Genomic DNA, 16,294 nt, shown 5'->3' on the forward strand with positions numbered 1-16,294 from the left:
TCCGCGTAGTCGGCAGCTTGATATTGCTGATGTAGCAGGATCGCTCTGCTGCCGCCCTCTGGTCAACTGTGGTCAATACATTTTGATAAAATATATTCGAAGATGCAAACCTAAAATACAGTTGGAAAAACACTACTCTAATGTTAATGTTATAAACGTAAGACAATTAATATTCAACACAAGTAATTAAACATTAGTTTGAAAGGTGCGTCACTCCTAATAATGACGTAATTCAACTTCCGCTAGCAATAGCGGCTGGTGTTTGTTGACAGCGACGCCGCATAGCTTAACAGTGCCACAGTAGTTTCATTGTGCTGTTGGAGCAAAAATGGCATCATTCAATTCGTACAAACTCAGGTGTTCAATCCCGGGCCACGAGATGGACGTCAGGGGACTCGCCGCTACTGTTTTTCCAGAGGGAGCGTTCGTGTCTGTGTCCAGAGACCGGACCGGAAGAGTCTGGGTACCAAACTCAAGGTAGCTAGCGCTAGCTTGCTGCTCAGAAACTGCTGCCTGGCTACGATTAATTTCAGGGTACAAGTCACTCTGCGCAAAGAGATTGACTTGTCCGGACAAGAAAAGTGTCAAGCCAAATCACGCCTTACTGAATATTTTACTATTTCTGATTTCATATGTATAAAAATGGTTAGTAGCTAAGTTAGCCAAAAAGCACAGTGCTAACGTTTGCTCAAATTAGCTTTGTCATTCATTCAGAGGCAACTGTTCTTTTACGAAACACGAAAGTGAAACAGATTCGGAGTGTTTATTTTTGTCAGTTAATTTGCATGTCCTTCTTACAGATAAGAGCCAAAGGGACCTAACTTCTTCCCTCAGTAATAATTGTTAACTTTCGTCCTGTTCTCCCTCTGACAGCTCAGACAAAGGCTTCACAGAGATGCACTCTATGTCTGGACACTCAAATTTTGTATCCTGTGTATGCATCATCGCACCCAGTGAAACATACCCTCGGGGACTTGTTGCTACAGGCGGCAACGATAATAATATTTGTGTTTTCTCACTGGACCGACCGCAGCCCCTCTTCACTCTCAAGGGTCACAAAAATACAGGTGAGTTGTGCTGTCCTCGCTGTTTAGATTTTTGTAGTAGTGAGGATTAACTGGTTGCTGTGTTACTCGTCACAGTGTTTCTGGTTCCTGGCTTTCTAACTTTAAACCTCCACAGTTTGCACTCTGTCGTCTGGGAAGTTTGGGACACTTTTGAGTGGTTCCTGGGACACTACAGCCAAAGTCTGGCTCAATGAGAAGTGCATGATGACCTTGCAGGTATGTGGTCCTCTACACTTTTCAGCTTGCTTGGATGGTGATTAGTGTCTCCATTGTTTTGAAAAAATTGACAGAACATGTTTTGTGCTTGTTAAATTTGTTTCAGGGCCACACTGCAGCGGTGTGGGCAGTGGCTATTTTACCTGAACAAGGCCTTATGCTGTCGGGATCAGCAGATAAGACCATAAAGCTTTGGAAAGCAGGACGATGTGAGAAGACGTTTACAGGTGAGGATATGCAGGTGTATATTGGACATGTTTTTTTTTTGTTTTTGTTTTTTTAGGGGGGGGGGGTTGCGTGTGTATACAAAAAGTAGACTGGCTGATGAGTAGCATGATTGGTTGTCTGTCTTTGATTACGTGGTTAATAATATAAACCAACAGTATTGTAGGATATGGGACAACGCCATAACTTTGTCAAAGTAAAAATTTAAAATGGTAACTGCATATTTTTTAGGGTTAAGTTATGGTTAAAAATTATTCCCTTCCATTATAGGTCATGAGGACTGTGTGAGAGGCCTGGCAGTGATCAGCAACACTGAGTTCTTCTCGTGTAGCAATGACACAAGTATCAGAAGGTGGCTGGTGACAGGCGAATGCGTACAGGTCTACTACAGCCACACCAACTACATCTACAGCTTAGCTGTCTTCCCCAATAGCCAAGGTTTGTTGATTGTATCAATATTTAAAAACAAGGGATAGAACTGATAGACTTGAAACCAGCAGTCAGTGATGCTCTGTGGTTTATTCAGCCGGCTTCCATTTTCATACTCTGAGATGGTAGCTTCCTCCTACACCCTGCCCTCACCCTTATTTATTTTTTTTTCTCTTAGATTTTATAAGCACAGGGGAGGACCGGAGTCTGAGGATATGGAGGCAAGGAGAGTGCTCTCAGACCATCCGCCTGCCTGCTCAGTCTGTGTGGTGCTGCTGTATTTTACCTAATGGTGACATAGTAGTCGGAGCCAGGTAACAGAGCTGCTTTTGGCATGTTAATATGCAGTCAGGTTATAGTGATTTCCTTGATCATGTTACACCGTAAATATTTAAAAGCCCATTAACGACAGTGTTCGCTGTCCTCATTCGTCGCATCTCTCCTGCATTCAAACAAATGTTGAATGAAGCAGTAAATAGTTCTGTGGCTAAACCAGAAGCTGCTCCTGTGCCCACAGCGATGGCATTATCCGCGTGTTTACGGAAGCTGAGGACCGCATGGCTAGTGCAGAAGACCTGCAGGCCTTTGAGGATGAACTTTCCAAAGCCACCATCGACCCCAAGACCGGGGATCTTGGTGACATCAAACTGGAGGATCTTCCTGGAAGAGAACACCTGAACGAGCCTGGTAATGCAGCAGGCTGCTATTTATTTTGTCATATAAAACGGTGAAGCTGTTCTCTGTGCATCAGGGTGGATTTGTTTACAACAGGGAATCGCGATGGACAGACACGGTTGATCAAAGATGGACAGAAGGTGGAGGCATATCAGTGGAGCGTCAGTGATGGCCGCTGGATGAAAATCGGAGATGTGGTCGGAGGCTCAAACCAACAGACCTCCAAGAGTGTCATGTATGAAGGAAAGGTGAGGCTGCAAGCTCAGAGTTAGTAAGCGGGACGTCGCATATGAGCTGTTATTAATGTGCCCCCTCAATCTGCGTGCAGGAGTACGATTATGTGTTCAGCATTGATGTGAATGAGGGAGGACCATCCATGAAGCTGCCTTACAATGTGACAGACGACCCCTGGCTGACAGCGCACAACTTTCTGCAGAAGAATGACCTTAGCCCGATGTTCCTCGACCAGGTTGCCAATTTTATCATTGAGAACACCAAAGGGCACGTGGTGGGACCAGCCCAGCCCGCGGGTGGTGACCCCTTCACTGGTGAGGTCCAAAAGATGGATACTGCTGCTGGCTTCTTTGTTTTCTTTGCTGTACATTTAGATGAATTTCACTGGAACGATTAAGGGATCTTAGATTGAATGTATAATGTGTTTCGCCTCTTTATTTGACAGGAGGAGCTCGCTATATCCCTGGTTCTTCCAGTGATACTGCAGGCTTTGGAGCTGATCCTTTTACAGGTATAGTTTGTTTACTCAGAGGTGTTCATAGTCTGAACTTGACCTGTAAGTGCAGTTTCACAGCTGTGTTTTTTCTTCACAGGCACTGGTCGCTACATCCCAGGATCAGGCCCAAACCCAGGTGCTCCTGTTGGTGCAGCGGATCCCTTCACAGGTAACTTGGTATCGAAAGGAACAATTGGGACTCGTGAGATACAAATCCCAGTTGTACCTTTCGATGGAGTTATGAGGCCTGTATCTCGTACTTTTCTCTCTCTTTTTTTTTTTTTCTTTTTTTTTTTGCCTTTAACCAAATGGCTCCAGGACTGCACTGAATTATCGAGTAATTTGAAGAACACAATTCTTGCTTCGGTACCTAATATAATCCACAACTGTGGAGCTCAAGGTCTGTGTACACACACCTCAAAGAGGTGGAGCTGTTACCGAGACTGAGCTCAAGTGGTGTGAAAGAAAACGTTTTTTAAGTGTCCAAAACAGCAGTGTTTGTTGTTATATTCACAATAAATCTTTACTGGGACAAAGATGGTGGAAGTCCTGAATGAAACGAGCTTTTCAACAAGCTCTAGCGTGAAGAAAAGGGAACTTTGCAGCTGCTACCATCCACCACTGTTTATCTTACACAGTGAAAAGCTACAGAAGTTAAAATAAATGTGTGTTTAAGCAGATTAGCTGTTAACTTAATCCGATGTGATGTTTAAATCAAGCAGCTTACTGAAGGCTGTCATCAGCCGTCCTGCTTTCTGTCACAGCAGCTAGCAGGGGCGAATCTAAAGTGTACCATTATTTCAAGGCTTTAGTAACATTATTTTGTACATTTAGATTCATATAAGAAGGTTGGCCATTGAATGAATATTGGCATTAATTATTAACATTTACACCATCATAGCATTTATTTTCTGCAGTAGGAAACGTTGCATCAAAGCACAGAGCAGACCTCTGAGAATGCTGACATGCTCGCGTTTCTTCTTTGCAGCTGGCACATTCTTCTTTAAAGGCTCACACACACTCATTCATTCACTAGCAATTTAAACACATACACAGGAACACACAGCATGCTTGCCTCATCCAGGAGATGAGGCAATAGTGTCAAACTTTTTTTGTTTGCCTCCTGCTGATGTTAGAAAGTCTTCTAAGAAGTTAATGCTCTCTCTCTTTTTTTTTGCCTGAGTTTAGGTTGCATGTATAACTTATTAATAGTATACTTGTCATTGTTTTAGTTTTTTTTGCATATAATATTATTTTTCCTTTCTGTCTCCCTGCTTTGCAGGAGGTGGTGCATACTCCTCAGCAGCCTTGAGACAAACAACCAACATCTACTTTCCTAAGACTGATGGTGTGACCTTTGAGCAAGCCAACAGCTCTCAGATCATTGGTAAGCATTTCAGTGTGATTTGTTAACTCTCGCTGAATAACTTGTGCTTTAAAGTGGGTGATATTTGGAGCCTTCATATATTTTAAGAATGTTTATTTTATTCTTGTCCGTAATGTAGTGTAAGAAAATGTGTTTTCCACCTGTCCTTAACAGCTAAGTTGAAGGAGCTAAATGGAGGTGCCCCTCAGGAGCACAAGCTCTCTGAAGAAGTTCTGGAAAGCCTTGAGAGGCTTTTGTTGTCTGTGTGTGGACTCAACTCCTCTGAGCCTGCTCCGACCATCCAACAGATCAACCTGCTTTGGAAGGCTTCTCATTGGCCTGAAGGTAATAAAAAAAGTATCCCAATTCATGTGTGTTTTAATGCTCTTTAGCTCATTTCTCTTCACTAATAAGGCCCTCCCCAATCTTTCTTCATGTTTTGTAGATATTGTGTTTCCTGTCCTGGACATTATGAGGCTGGCAGTGCGCCACCCACAGGTTAATGAGAGCCTTTGTGGAGAGGCAGAGGGTGTACAACTGTGCAACCACCTCCTGAACCTAATGAGGCCCGAGGGGCGTCCTGCCAACCAGATGCTGGCACTGCGGACTCTGTGTAATTGCTTCAGTGGCAGGCATGGCCGAGCCCTCCTCATGGCCCAGCGCGAAACGGTGCTATCACGTGCTGCTGACCTGGCCACCGTCTGCAATAAGAACATCCATATTGCCCTGGCCACTCTGGTGCTTAACTACGCTGGCTGTCTCCATCTCCAGCCTGACCTTGAGGCCAAGGCCCAGTGCCTATCTGTGGCCAGTAGAGCCCTGGAGACAGTACAAGACAAGGAGGCTGTATTTAGGCTGCTGGTAGCCTTGGGAACCACAGTGGCCTCAGATCAAACAGCCCAGGATCTGGCTCGCTCGTTGGGAGTCAGCTCTCAGATTTCCAAGTACTCATCAATGTCTGATCCATCGAAGGTGGGAGAGTGTTGCCAGCTGCTTTTAAAAGAACTACAATGATATGAATGATTTAGACAAAAAAGAGCACTTGTTTCTATTACTCTGTTCTACTTAATCAGTTGTGGTGGAGATCTAAATAATTGTGTGTTCCACAATAAAAGGACAAGTGAAAATTTGCCATACGCTGACTCTGTTTTTATTACTGCAACACCTCTCCAAAGCCTTTTGACTGATTTATTTTTTAAAGTATGTGGTTAACAGTGTATGATTGATTTACACTGTAGAAAACAGTTTACTGTGTAAAGTTACATCTCGATTGATCCATTTTCTGCTTTTTATCTGAGTCCAAGCAGTCTGAGCAGACATATCCAGGCCTCTCTGTCCACGGTGTCTCAACTGACTCAAAAGCTGTGACAGATAATGTAACGCGACGTCATTGTGTCCGATAAAAGACGTCAAAAGCATTTATTTGAAGCTAACAGGACTGAATAAAGTTCCATCCATCCATCCATTCGCTTCCGCTTATCCTTTTCGGGGTCGCTGGAGCCTATCCCAGCTGTCATAGGGCGAGAGGCGGGGTACACCCTGGACAGGTCGCCAGTCTGTCGCAGGGCCAACACACAGAGACAGACAACCATTCACACTCACATTCACTCGCACATTCACACCTAGTGACAATTTGGATTATCCAATTAACCTATCCCCACAAGCTGTGTGTGTGAATAAAGTTACGCAACAAAAAACCATTAGATGTCAGTAGTGTTGTCACGTTTGCACTCAGGAGCACTTAAATATCTCATTTAAAAAACAACAACAACAAAAGTTTTTTTTTATATCAGGAAACACTGATGACCCAACCACATCCAGTGGGTGCCTTGCAACACACACAAAAAACAGACAAAAGACCTGCCAGCCCTGCAACCAAATCCTTCAGCTTTTTCCAGGATAACATCAAGCTCTTCAAGCTGGAGAAATGTGCTGGGTTTGCTGCAAGACCTCATCCTGTTTGAACAAGACAAACAAAACCTAGGGCAGAGTTAGGTGAAGCACTTGTGGATGTTATGATTGCTGGACTTTGACTTGTGTACAATCCTAATAACCCAAGGAACTATGGGTAAAATACGGGATTTCTAGTATACTTAAGCTATAAGCTGCTTTTTAGGTGGAAGACTTAGCTGGTAATATCACACGTGGTTTTCTAGAAACACCGTCTTCCCAGTGAAATCTAAACCAGTAATAGCTTAGGAAATTTTTAGAGCATAGTACAGCTGCTCTGGCCAAAGTCCAATAAAACTTTGTATCTGCCAGGGCTACGCCTTTATATGTCAAATTTACCTTCGACGAAAACTGCAAAAAAATATAGCTACTTATAGTGAAAAATACAATAAGAAGAAGCACGTTACAATAGTGAGTTTTTTTTTTTTTTAAATTTCCAATGGGAATCCCGTGCGTCGCTATCTTCGCTAACCGGAAGTAATTTAAAACATCCGGGTAATCTTTAGAAAAATTGGCGGTTTGCGTCCTTGCGTTACCGTTTCTTGTTTTCCAGTTCTCAGTGGACTATGAAATGTGTGAAATGTATATTAACAAACGTCAACGTGGATTTAACGTCAGCGGCAGCCTCTCTTATAATGTAACTGTGTCCTGGCAGCGTTTGTTATTGTGAATGGGCCTTGTTGGCGTAAGTTAGCGAAGAGTAAACTTTGTTGCTAGCAGGGAGGCTAGCGGACTAGCGGTTTTCTGTTTGCCAGTCTGGAGCTTTGAATTCGCCTCCGGACACAATCACGGTGCTTCTTACTCCTCTGAATAATGGCCAATCCGGCACTATTGCAGAAGAAGAATGGACAGTATTTATGGTTCTCTCTTCTTGGGCTGGGATTTCAACCGGACGTTGCAGTGTCGTCAATCGCTGGCAAAACTAATATTAATGCTAAACACATCATCATGGGGCCGTGAGTTTGCTTTTTATGTCTTTATGAATAATACTAGCTACTCCTTACTGTGCGAAATGTCGCTACTTTAACTTTGCCTTGAATGTGCGTTGCCATTCACTCTCCCTGCAGCGTAAGAGTTTCCTGCTAAGTTTAGTTTTGTCCCACAGGAACATGTTTGACAAACCCAACAAAGATGCTTTTTACATAGTGACCTGTTTCCTGCTGGAGAAACTCAACCGGACACGGTTTCATGAGGCATATAGGTAAAGCCAATTATAACCAGTCTTGTATGCTCAGATATATGATTCATTCTCTTTGCCAGTATTTGTTTGTAATCTCTTCTCATTCATCCTTGGGTTTTCAGGCACTGCTGGCCTGTTTTAAACCCAAAAGCAGACGCCGAGTTCCGCAAAGTTACCTGCGCTTGGCTGCGAGAAATCATGGTGAGAATCAAAAGAATAAAATAAATTGTACGAAAGTTTAAGACTGAATTAAACAGACAGGGCACTTCTTTAAGATTTGCATTGTGCTACAGTTATGTTAATCGTTGCAGACAAATAAGGCGTTTATTCAAGTGCATCTCCTTGAAGCAAAGTACAGTGTTTTATTTCATTCATTGTTCCTGCATGATGGATGGGAATAATACCCCCCTGATTTTAGAGTGTAAGCACAGGTATTTTCACTTTAGAAAAATGACTGTATGTGTGAATAATATATCGTTTGATTAGTATGTTGACCATTTTGCGGGATAGGGTTGCTTTTGTTGATGTTGAAGATTCACATTAGCATTGTCCAGTCCCCAAACTTCACACTGTGCTGTGCGAGAACAGTTGCAATTGGCACTTGCAGACACATCAAATGCTAATTCTGGAAGCGCTTGATTTGCTTTGCGTTCTATTGACAGAACATGCATTTTCAAAATTCCTAATGGGAATTTCTTGAAAAGCCAAAGTTTTGTTCAAGATTACAATTTGATTAATTTTGTGGGTCGTATAGTAATCTATAATAAAACCTTTTTATTAGCAAAAACAGTTTGTTTTTTTTTTGACTATGTGCAGGAAGAAACTGCAAATACTGGATCCAGAGTGGTGGCATCATTGTTTCTCTCGCCTGGAGGCCCCAAGTTTGTCAGCTTGATGCTTCATTTGGCCAAGCATGTCATGCTGCAGGAAATGAAGACCTTTGCTACAGGTAGGTCTTGTGTAGCCTCTCAAACCTACAATCCCTAAAGTTTAAAGTGACAGCATTAAACATGACTTCTGTTCTCCTATTAATCTCATCTGCCATGGACCTGGCTTGCAAAGATGCCAACCAAATGATGACGTGATCTTGAACATTATTGTTGTCAGATGGCAGCTGGGTACCTGAGGTGGCGGCAATGCCGGCTTCGACGTCGAACTTGGCAATTAAGAGGTTCAATCTGGTCCGTGCCAGATTTTTGAAAACTGCAGTGGAACAGGATCGTTTTCTTCATGAATACCAGAGACGGGCCCAGTAAGTGCACTTTTGGTTCAAGCAGCTTTACAGAGTTGTAAAATAATGTCACCAAACTAAGAAGTTTTAGCTTTTTATCAAAAGAAAATCATCAGAACTTGTATATATTTAAGAAAGGAAAAAAATAATGTGCGACTTAATTTACTCAAGTCTGTGTTTGTTTTTAAAATGGCAAAAAAATATACATGCTGCCATTTTTATGCCCCAGTGGGTATTGAAATGAAAGGAATTTCAGATGATGTTAAGGAGGCATTTTAAAATGGCTTTTGAGTTGAGAGACTTGCATCTGCAACTTTATTCGTATTCACTGAAGCAGATCGAAGTGTTTACTTTGTTACTGCAGTAAGTCTTACAGAAATAATGTTTTGTTGAAAGTAAATGAAGTTTCTCTGAGTAGGTTTTCAGATGGGACATAAAACATTTGTTTTTGTCCAAAAAGTTATGTCGTGGAAGGCCTAAAATATAACCTTTAACATAATGGTAGAGCAGTAAAATAAACACAAAATGACTACGTGAGGTAATAATTGCTCAGAACAGAGTACAGTTAAAATAGTAACAAGTTAAAGAGTTCAATTACTAAAACTTGCTGTGAAATACAATAAAGCGCTTACTAAGTGAATGCCTAACAAATAAATTCAGGTATTGTGGTATGAGGCATCCTGTATCAGGCTTCGTCGAAGCAGAACAGAAGATGTTAGAGAAATACAAGGTATTAAGAAAAATGTAATAAATGTTTACTTAGTATAACGATATAAATGTACAGAAAATACACTTCCTATCACTTTAAATTATTTAAATTAGTATTAAATTGCAAATTGTACTAAACTAGTAAAGTCAAATAAATCTTAATACTCCGTTTCACTGCTCTATCCAAGGATGTTTTGTCATTTCCTTATTCTACTTACTGCAGTACTAAAATACAGCTGACATTTTTCCCACACTAATTTCCAAACCTATAAGACCTAACGAGCTTGGAAAGAAAAGCAACTGGACTTCTTCAAGTTTCTTGAAGACGTTGCACCTTTCACCCAAGAAGCTTCTTCAGCTCTAAGAACAAATGTTGGAGAGTAACAAAGCAAAAAAATAAACAAAGTGAGTGGATTGAAAGAGGAGTGAAAGAAGCAATCTATCCCCATTGTAAACGACCATCTTTGAACAGAGGTGGTGGCTTACGACACCAATTGTTTGCCATCTATAATCCAGTTTTGAGATCTCTTCTCGGATGCCTTAACGTCCACTCACATCCTGGGTCATTTGATCTCAGTAAATCACATGATAGGGTGGGGCAAGGTCTCACAATGGGAAACCTGAAACTTTGGCTGATTATACCCACACCTGTTTTCACACCTTGGATGATTATGATTAGACAGATGATCAATACTGGTATCAACGACCCTCTTCGGGACACTCCCCATAGGGTTTAAAAATCTGTGACTCTCTACCAGTTGCTCTTAGAACTGAAGAAGCTTCTGGGATGAGAAGTCTTCAAGAACTTTAAAGAAGTCCAGACGCTTTTCTTTCCGAGCTCTTTAGATTACCATGACCTGTAAGACTGAGAACCTTCACAGACAAACCTGTAAGACACGGCATTTTACTTTTAGTCTTTGTTCATTGTGTTATTTCTACTATTTTACTTGCTTCCTCTATTCTTATGTGGTTATAAATTTATGGCTGATGCTATGTATTTGTTTGTGCTTCCCTTCCCTTCTGTGCAAGTAGACTTAGGTGTGGATTAAACACACAATAATTATCATGTGAACTGTTTGGTGAAACAAAGGTTAATGAGGCTAGTTTGTTGCGGTTTGTAGTCAGCAGCCTCTTTTTCTAGCTGATGTTTTGATTTGTTGTGCAGGTGAAACATATTTTGTAAACGACAGGCTCACTTCCGCTGAGTGTCTCAGTAACCTGTGAATGGATGCACAGTAGCGGCACTTCAAATGATGTGTTTCAACTCTGCTTCCTGAGCTCTGATATAGCAATGTATCCGCTGTGACTACAGATTTGTTATGCTGAAGGTTTGAATGTAGAAATGGAAGTTAGCTTCTGCTACTTTAAACTTTAAGTCTTTTTTTTGTTTCTCTCTTGTGAAGACTTTTGGTGAAGTCTATGAGGGACATCAAAGCAGAAGGTGTCAAGTATGATGAGCTGCTTAAGTATGTATAATTTCTTTCTCAATATGCCAGATTTAATTTAAGACACATTGAAGTAATGGAGCTGTGTCCTTTCAGGCGCTACAGCAATGATTGCACTCAGGAGGAAGGAACTTCTACAGCTGAGAAGGTCAAAAAAGTACGTAATGTTAACTTTTCAAAATGCTGGAGAGTCTTTGTACTATTTATTTAAGGAGCAACTGTGATGTGACAGTCTGTTTTCTAAATGCATTCATGTTATTTTCAGATGAGTAGAGACTCGTGTGCCGATGAGTCTGTTTTTTAGTGCTCACAGATGTTCTCTGTTATCCTAAGGTGCGCTCCCTGTGGTCGGCCATTGATGGAATGTTGTCGGCCATCAAAGAGGAGCAAAGTGCTGTGGAGAGTGTCCTGAAAGGAGACGTAGATCAATACACCCTTGATGGGACGGATCAAGTTCTTAAAATTCCCCGCTGTCTGCTGGAGAGAATTGAACAGCTCCCACATCAGGTGAGTGAGAAGAGATGGATGGACTCTGGTTATTGTTTAAATACAACAGGGAAACTTCTTTGAAATCTTGTCTGTGCTTTTTCTTTTTCCCTTAACTAAACCTATACACTGTATTTGTCCCTTTTGATTGATGATTAGGCATTTCATGAGCGCACACAAAGCTGCTGTCTCGAAACACTCGAGACAGCAGCTACAGAAGATGTGGAACATCTTTCAGGGCTAATATTGGTATATTTGTGTTTCATGTATACTTTTATTTATATAATTCTTTTACATTTATTTTTTATTTTAAATCCAGTTAAGTTCTGGGAATGTGTATGAAGCCAACCAGCTGAACCTCCTCTGTGTGATGGAGCTGATGACCCACGCGGCGCAGCTCTTAAAGGAGGAACGTTGTCGGGTCTCTCACGCCCCTGTGCCCCAGCTCAACCCTCAGCACCTGCAGGAGATGTCTCGCCAGATGGCCCGTACGCTGCAGGACCTCCACCTCATCAGGTACCCATTAAGCTTGATAGTGCACACTTCTACATGAGCTGATTTACCCTTTGTTCTTCTTCCTCCTGCTGTTCCCTTTAGGGGTCGTCATAGGGGGTCATCTACCTCAATGTCACCCTATCCCTAGCATCTTCTTCTGTCACACCAACCCTCTGCATGTCCTCCTTCACGACACCAATCTTCCATTTTTCTCCTTCCTGGCAGCTCCATATTCAACCTGATATTTCCACTATTCCTCCTGTTGCACCTGCATTATCTGTAAATCCAAATTTCTGGATGCTTGTCGTTTGGAAAATGCTGCGTTAATAGATTTGTGGTAATAACTGTTAACATTTTTTCTTTTAATAACTACAAATGTGTCCTGTAATCCCAACTCCCAGGCAGAAGATTTCTAAGGAAGAAATCCCTGAAGTCAGGAGTGCCATTCAGGATTTGGAGGCAGAGTGGGACAAGAAGTGGATGGACACTCTGAAAGAAACACCCCTAGTCTCTTTTCTGAATGAAGATCCTGTGAGTGGTTGCTTTATTTTTTATTTATTTTTATTTTATATATACTTGCATCACACCACGCAGGCACTTATTTTAAATTAAGTTAGTGTACTGTGAAAAATGACACGAAGACATTCTATTGTTAATGTTGCTTGGAGCTTATGTGCCCGCCCACTTCCTCCTCAGGCTCTTGGCTTCCTCTCACCAATGGCTCCACTGTCTTTTGAGCCGGCGGCTGAAGCGAGTTATAAAAGCAGTGTGTTCTCCCAGTACCCTGCTAAACTTCTTGGTGAGCGGAATCGGATTATAATAAAGTTTTTCTGAAGGTGTAAAGTTTTAAATTTTGTTTTTAATTAGCATTTATTTGTTTTCCCCCCTCAGAGGAGAAGCACTCGGAGAGAGGATCACAGGATGACGTCAAGATTAATTTTTCCAACCTTAAAAGGTAATATTATCAGGGATATTCGAACTTCATGACAGCATTATTCCTTTTGCTTTCTGCTGGGAGGCAGATACCTGGGCAGTCCTGAGCAGTGCTCTGCCTGTCACTAGTCCTCCCTAGAGCATCCCTGCTCTCTGATGACCGTGGCGAATTGAGAGAAATCGCCACGGACAGATACGGAGCAGACACTTTATTTCTGTATAAATATGATGATAGAACAGCATGACGTAAATGAGCTTAACCTTGTTAACCTGGAGCATGTAGTGAAGTACCTACCTATACCACAAATTGATTACTTTTATATCAAAAGATGTGATGCGCAAATGTGTTTGGAATAATTAAGCACTTTCTTATCTAAACAGCACTTTCCCGGTGACAGTCGAGAGGCCCAAAAGTCCTGTTGTCAAGACTGAAATGACACGAGCGAATACCTCTCTGGACTGGCTTTTTGACACGCCCCCATCTCCTCCTCCTCAAAGAGCTGCATCACGATCATCACCTCAGGCAAGTGTCATAATTCACATTTTCTCTGTTTTAAAAGTTAGTTTCATATTTACTGAATTCTGTTCTTGAAACAATAGTACACTTGTTCCACTAATGTTTAAATAAATGAATAAATAAAATCAATGTTTGTGCATCAGGTGAGTGTGAGGAAGATGACCCATACTGATTGGAAGGTGAGGACAAAGACTCAGATATTAAACATGGAATATGACAACCTTGCTGATCAGGTATTTTAAAGATTCTCAACTAAACTACTGAAATCTGTAGTAAATGCTGTATAACTGAGAATTTCATGAGGGTTCATACGTCTAAAAAGGGGCATAGCAATTGTTGAAAACAAGATTTTCTGATTCATTGTTGAAGTTTGTGTGCATGTGTTGTTAGTTTGCAGATGCTGTAACTACAGCCGCTCCTTCAGAGGGCAGGGTTAAAGGTTTGGAGCTGGAGGCTCTTCTCAGCAGTCTTCAAAGAGATCCCTTCTCTGCTCGTAAGCAGCTGCCACGTACCCCTGAAAGCTTGAGTAAGTGATAAAATATAGGACCTGACATTCAAAAGCTTCCCTTAATGTGTTCCTTTACCTAATAAAATGGCTTTTCTCCTCCTCGCTATTTCTTCCCAAAGTTATGGATGTCAAAAGCTCCTGGCGTAAGGCAGTCGAGGAAGACAAAGTGAAAAAAAATCAGCCTCCTGCTGAGTTTAATGACAGCATAAAAGAGCAACTCACCCCGGTCAGTGAGCACCACGATGGGTCGCCAAGCTCAGAGTCCCCAAGTTCCGACACGACCACCCAGACTGTCCCATCCGCTTTCAGGAGCCACAGTAGCCCTCCGGTCTGCCAGCAGGGGGCCTTCCACAAGTCCATTCTTGCATGGGACACCTTCATCACAGAGGCTCATGACAGCCCAGGCGGCACAGGCAGCAGTGTGGTCCACTTCAGCCTCGACCAAGAAACTCTGCCAGAAATTCCAGGGTGTGACAGTCTGCTCAGCCTCGATGACGAAGAGATGAAAAGCGAAGACGACTACGAGCAACTGATTCCCTTACTGAAGCTCGAAGTGAAGCAGCCACCGTTAAACTGCCATCAGCATGAAGCAAGAAATGACGGCTTCTTGATGGAGGGCACGAGGACTCCCGAGTGCCTTCTGTCAGATTACACTGTTTCTGGTTTGGACAGAGACTGGTTGGAGGAGCCAGCATCAAAGGAAGCCACAGATAAGATTTTTTCACTCGATCTAGATGCACTGAAGACCCCTTCACCTCTAAAGAAGCAGGAGTACAGGCTTCCCGAGCTGATCACATTCTCCCCAATAGATGACATGAAGTGTTAGCTACAGTCCGAGTGTCCAGTCTTCAGCCTCCTAATTGTGTTTTGGTTGTTTGTTTTTTAAGTAACAAATATGAGCATGTATATATTTTTTTGTTTGTGTGTTTTGTTTGTTTGTGTCTGTAAATCGAGATTTGACTGGAGTGTATTATGCCTCCCAGCAATTTACACTGCACCACTGGCTCAGTTTTTAACATGATGGAAATAAAGAATTCTCTCGAAGTGTTACTTCTCCAATAATCACTCGAAGAATTCCTTGTTTTAGTGATGTTTAAGTTTTTCCTGCTAATTGTGGTGCATGGAAGGTATAAAATGAATTGATATGAAGCTACTAGTGTTTTGTTTTTCTTCGTTTTTGTTTTGTCTTTTTTTTTTTTTTTTTTTTTTTTAAATAGGTGTGACTTGCAGCAATTTAAGATAGGGGGCCCAAATTAAACGTGAAGCAAAGCACTGGTAAAACCAAGAAAAGGGAAGTTGGAGTGTTACTCCTTCACAATAAAATGTTCAGCGTACGGGCACAAACATTTGACTTGAGTGGTGCTGTGTAAAACACATGAAATCCTGAATGAAACGAATTTGCCTTAATTTCCCACTACGTTTTATCTCCCCTTCTATAAAGTGGGGAAGTCTATATAGAAATATGGGCATTTAGTCCCCTCCCATCCAGATGTGCTGTTTGCAGTGGGAAACTTAAGACTGGTAACTGGATCGAAATTACTAGAGGAATGAAACTTTTTCTTTTCCCCCCAGATGGATTTGTTTAATTTAATGAAATGAAAACCATTTAGAGACAAACTATAATCTGGGATTTAAAAAATTATTTAAAAAGATATAGGTGGGTCATTACTCAAAGACTTGTTTTGCACCAAAGGGACAAGTGAGGTGAAACCATACAAACACCTAGATCCTCCCATTTGTATATATTGATTTACAGATTAGTGTTGCATGACAATATATTTCGGCTGCATCTGGAATTTTATAGAAGTGAAGCTGGTTGAACTGTCTATAGCTGGGATTTCAGACTCACTTTATATTGTGGGCCTATTTTGATCTTAAGTGGATCTTAAACTGCCCTTTCAGTCAGCGTAAAGACATTTACCTAAACATTTGATCCCTGAGATGTCATAATGTTATAAAAGAAGTCCAGTAACAGTACATCTCAATTTCTTTACACGATAAATGAGTAAAATTTAACTGCCCAGACAGTCAAGTATTTATAAAAACAATGTTTTTGTTAATTTACAGATTTAACAAACGGGTTGTTTTTAATGTGGACCTATCATAATAAAAAAAAAAAATTCTGTTGTAGCT

At 41.5% G+C, this 16,294-nt stretch overlaps 2 protein-coding genes and 1 non-coding gene across 3 annotated transcripts; all 3 read left to right on the forward strand.

The window, feature by feature from the left end:
• Nucleotides 1-228: 228 nt before the first annotated feature.
• On the forward strand, nucleotides 229-5,840 carry plaa (phospholipase A2-activating protein). Its single transcript, XM_085149417.1, has 14 exons — nucleotides 229-477; nucleotides 874-1,067; nucleotides 1,183-1,283; nucleotides 1,390-1,510; nucleotides 1,779-1,946; nucleotides 2,116-2,251; nucleotides 2,455-2,624; nucleotides 2,709-2,860; nucleotides 2,941-3,160; nucleotides 3,292-3,357; nucleotides 3,440-3,511; nucleotides 4,625-4,729; nucleotides 4,883-5,053; nucleotides 5,154-5,840. Exons 1-14 carry the CDS (start codon nucleotides 329-331, stop codon nucleotides 5,720-5,722), a joined length of 2,394 nt encoding a protein of 797 aa, XP_085005543.1. The 5' UTR covers nucleotides 229-328; the 3' UTR covers nucleotides 5,723-5,840.
• Nucleotides 5,841-7,140: 1,300 nt separating this feature from the next.
• On the forward strand, nucleotides 7,141-15,317 carry haus6 (HAUS augmin-like complex, subunit 6). Its single transcript, XM_085149412.1, has 16 exons — nucleotides 7,141-7,614; nucleotides 7,764-7,859; nucleotides 7,961-8,039; nucleotides 8,655-8,787; nucleotides 8,946-9,090; nucleotides 11,181-11,243; nucleotides 11,319-11,379; nucleotides 11,556-11,729; nucleotides 12,028-12,224; nucleotides 12,605-12,734; nucleotides 12,900-13,002; nucleotides 13,095-13,158; nucleotides 13,518-13,659; nucleotides 13,797-13,886; nucleotides 14,044-14,179; nucleotides 14,281-15,317. The coding sequence occupies exons 1-16, from the start codon at nucleotides 7,472-7,474 to the stop codon at nucleotides 14,985-14,987; spliced, it is 2,463 nt and encodes an 820-aa protein (XP_085005538.1). The 5' UTR covers nucleotides 7,141-7,471; the 3' UTR covers nucleotides 14,988-15,317.
• LOC146521735 (small Cajal body-specific RNA 8) lies at nucleotides 13,216-13,346 on the forward strand. Its single transcript, XR_014873507.1, has one exon.
• Nucleotides 15,318-16,294: the final 977 nt, after the last annotated feature.

The sequence above is a fragment of the Neolamprologus multifasciatus genome, chromosome 3, assembly GCF_963576455.1.
Source record: "Neolamprologus multifasciatus chromosome 3, fNeoMul1.2, whole genome shotgun sequence".
NCBI classification, from domain to species: Eukaryota; Metazoa; Chordata; class Actinopteri; order Cichliformes; family Cichlidae; genus Neolamprologus; species Neolamprologus multifasciatus.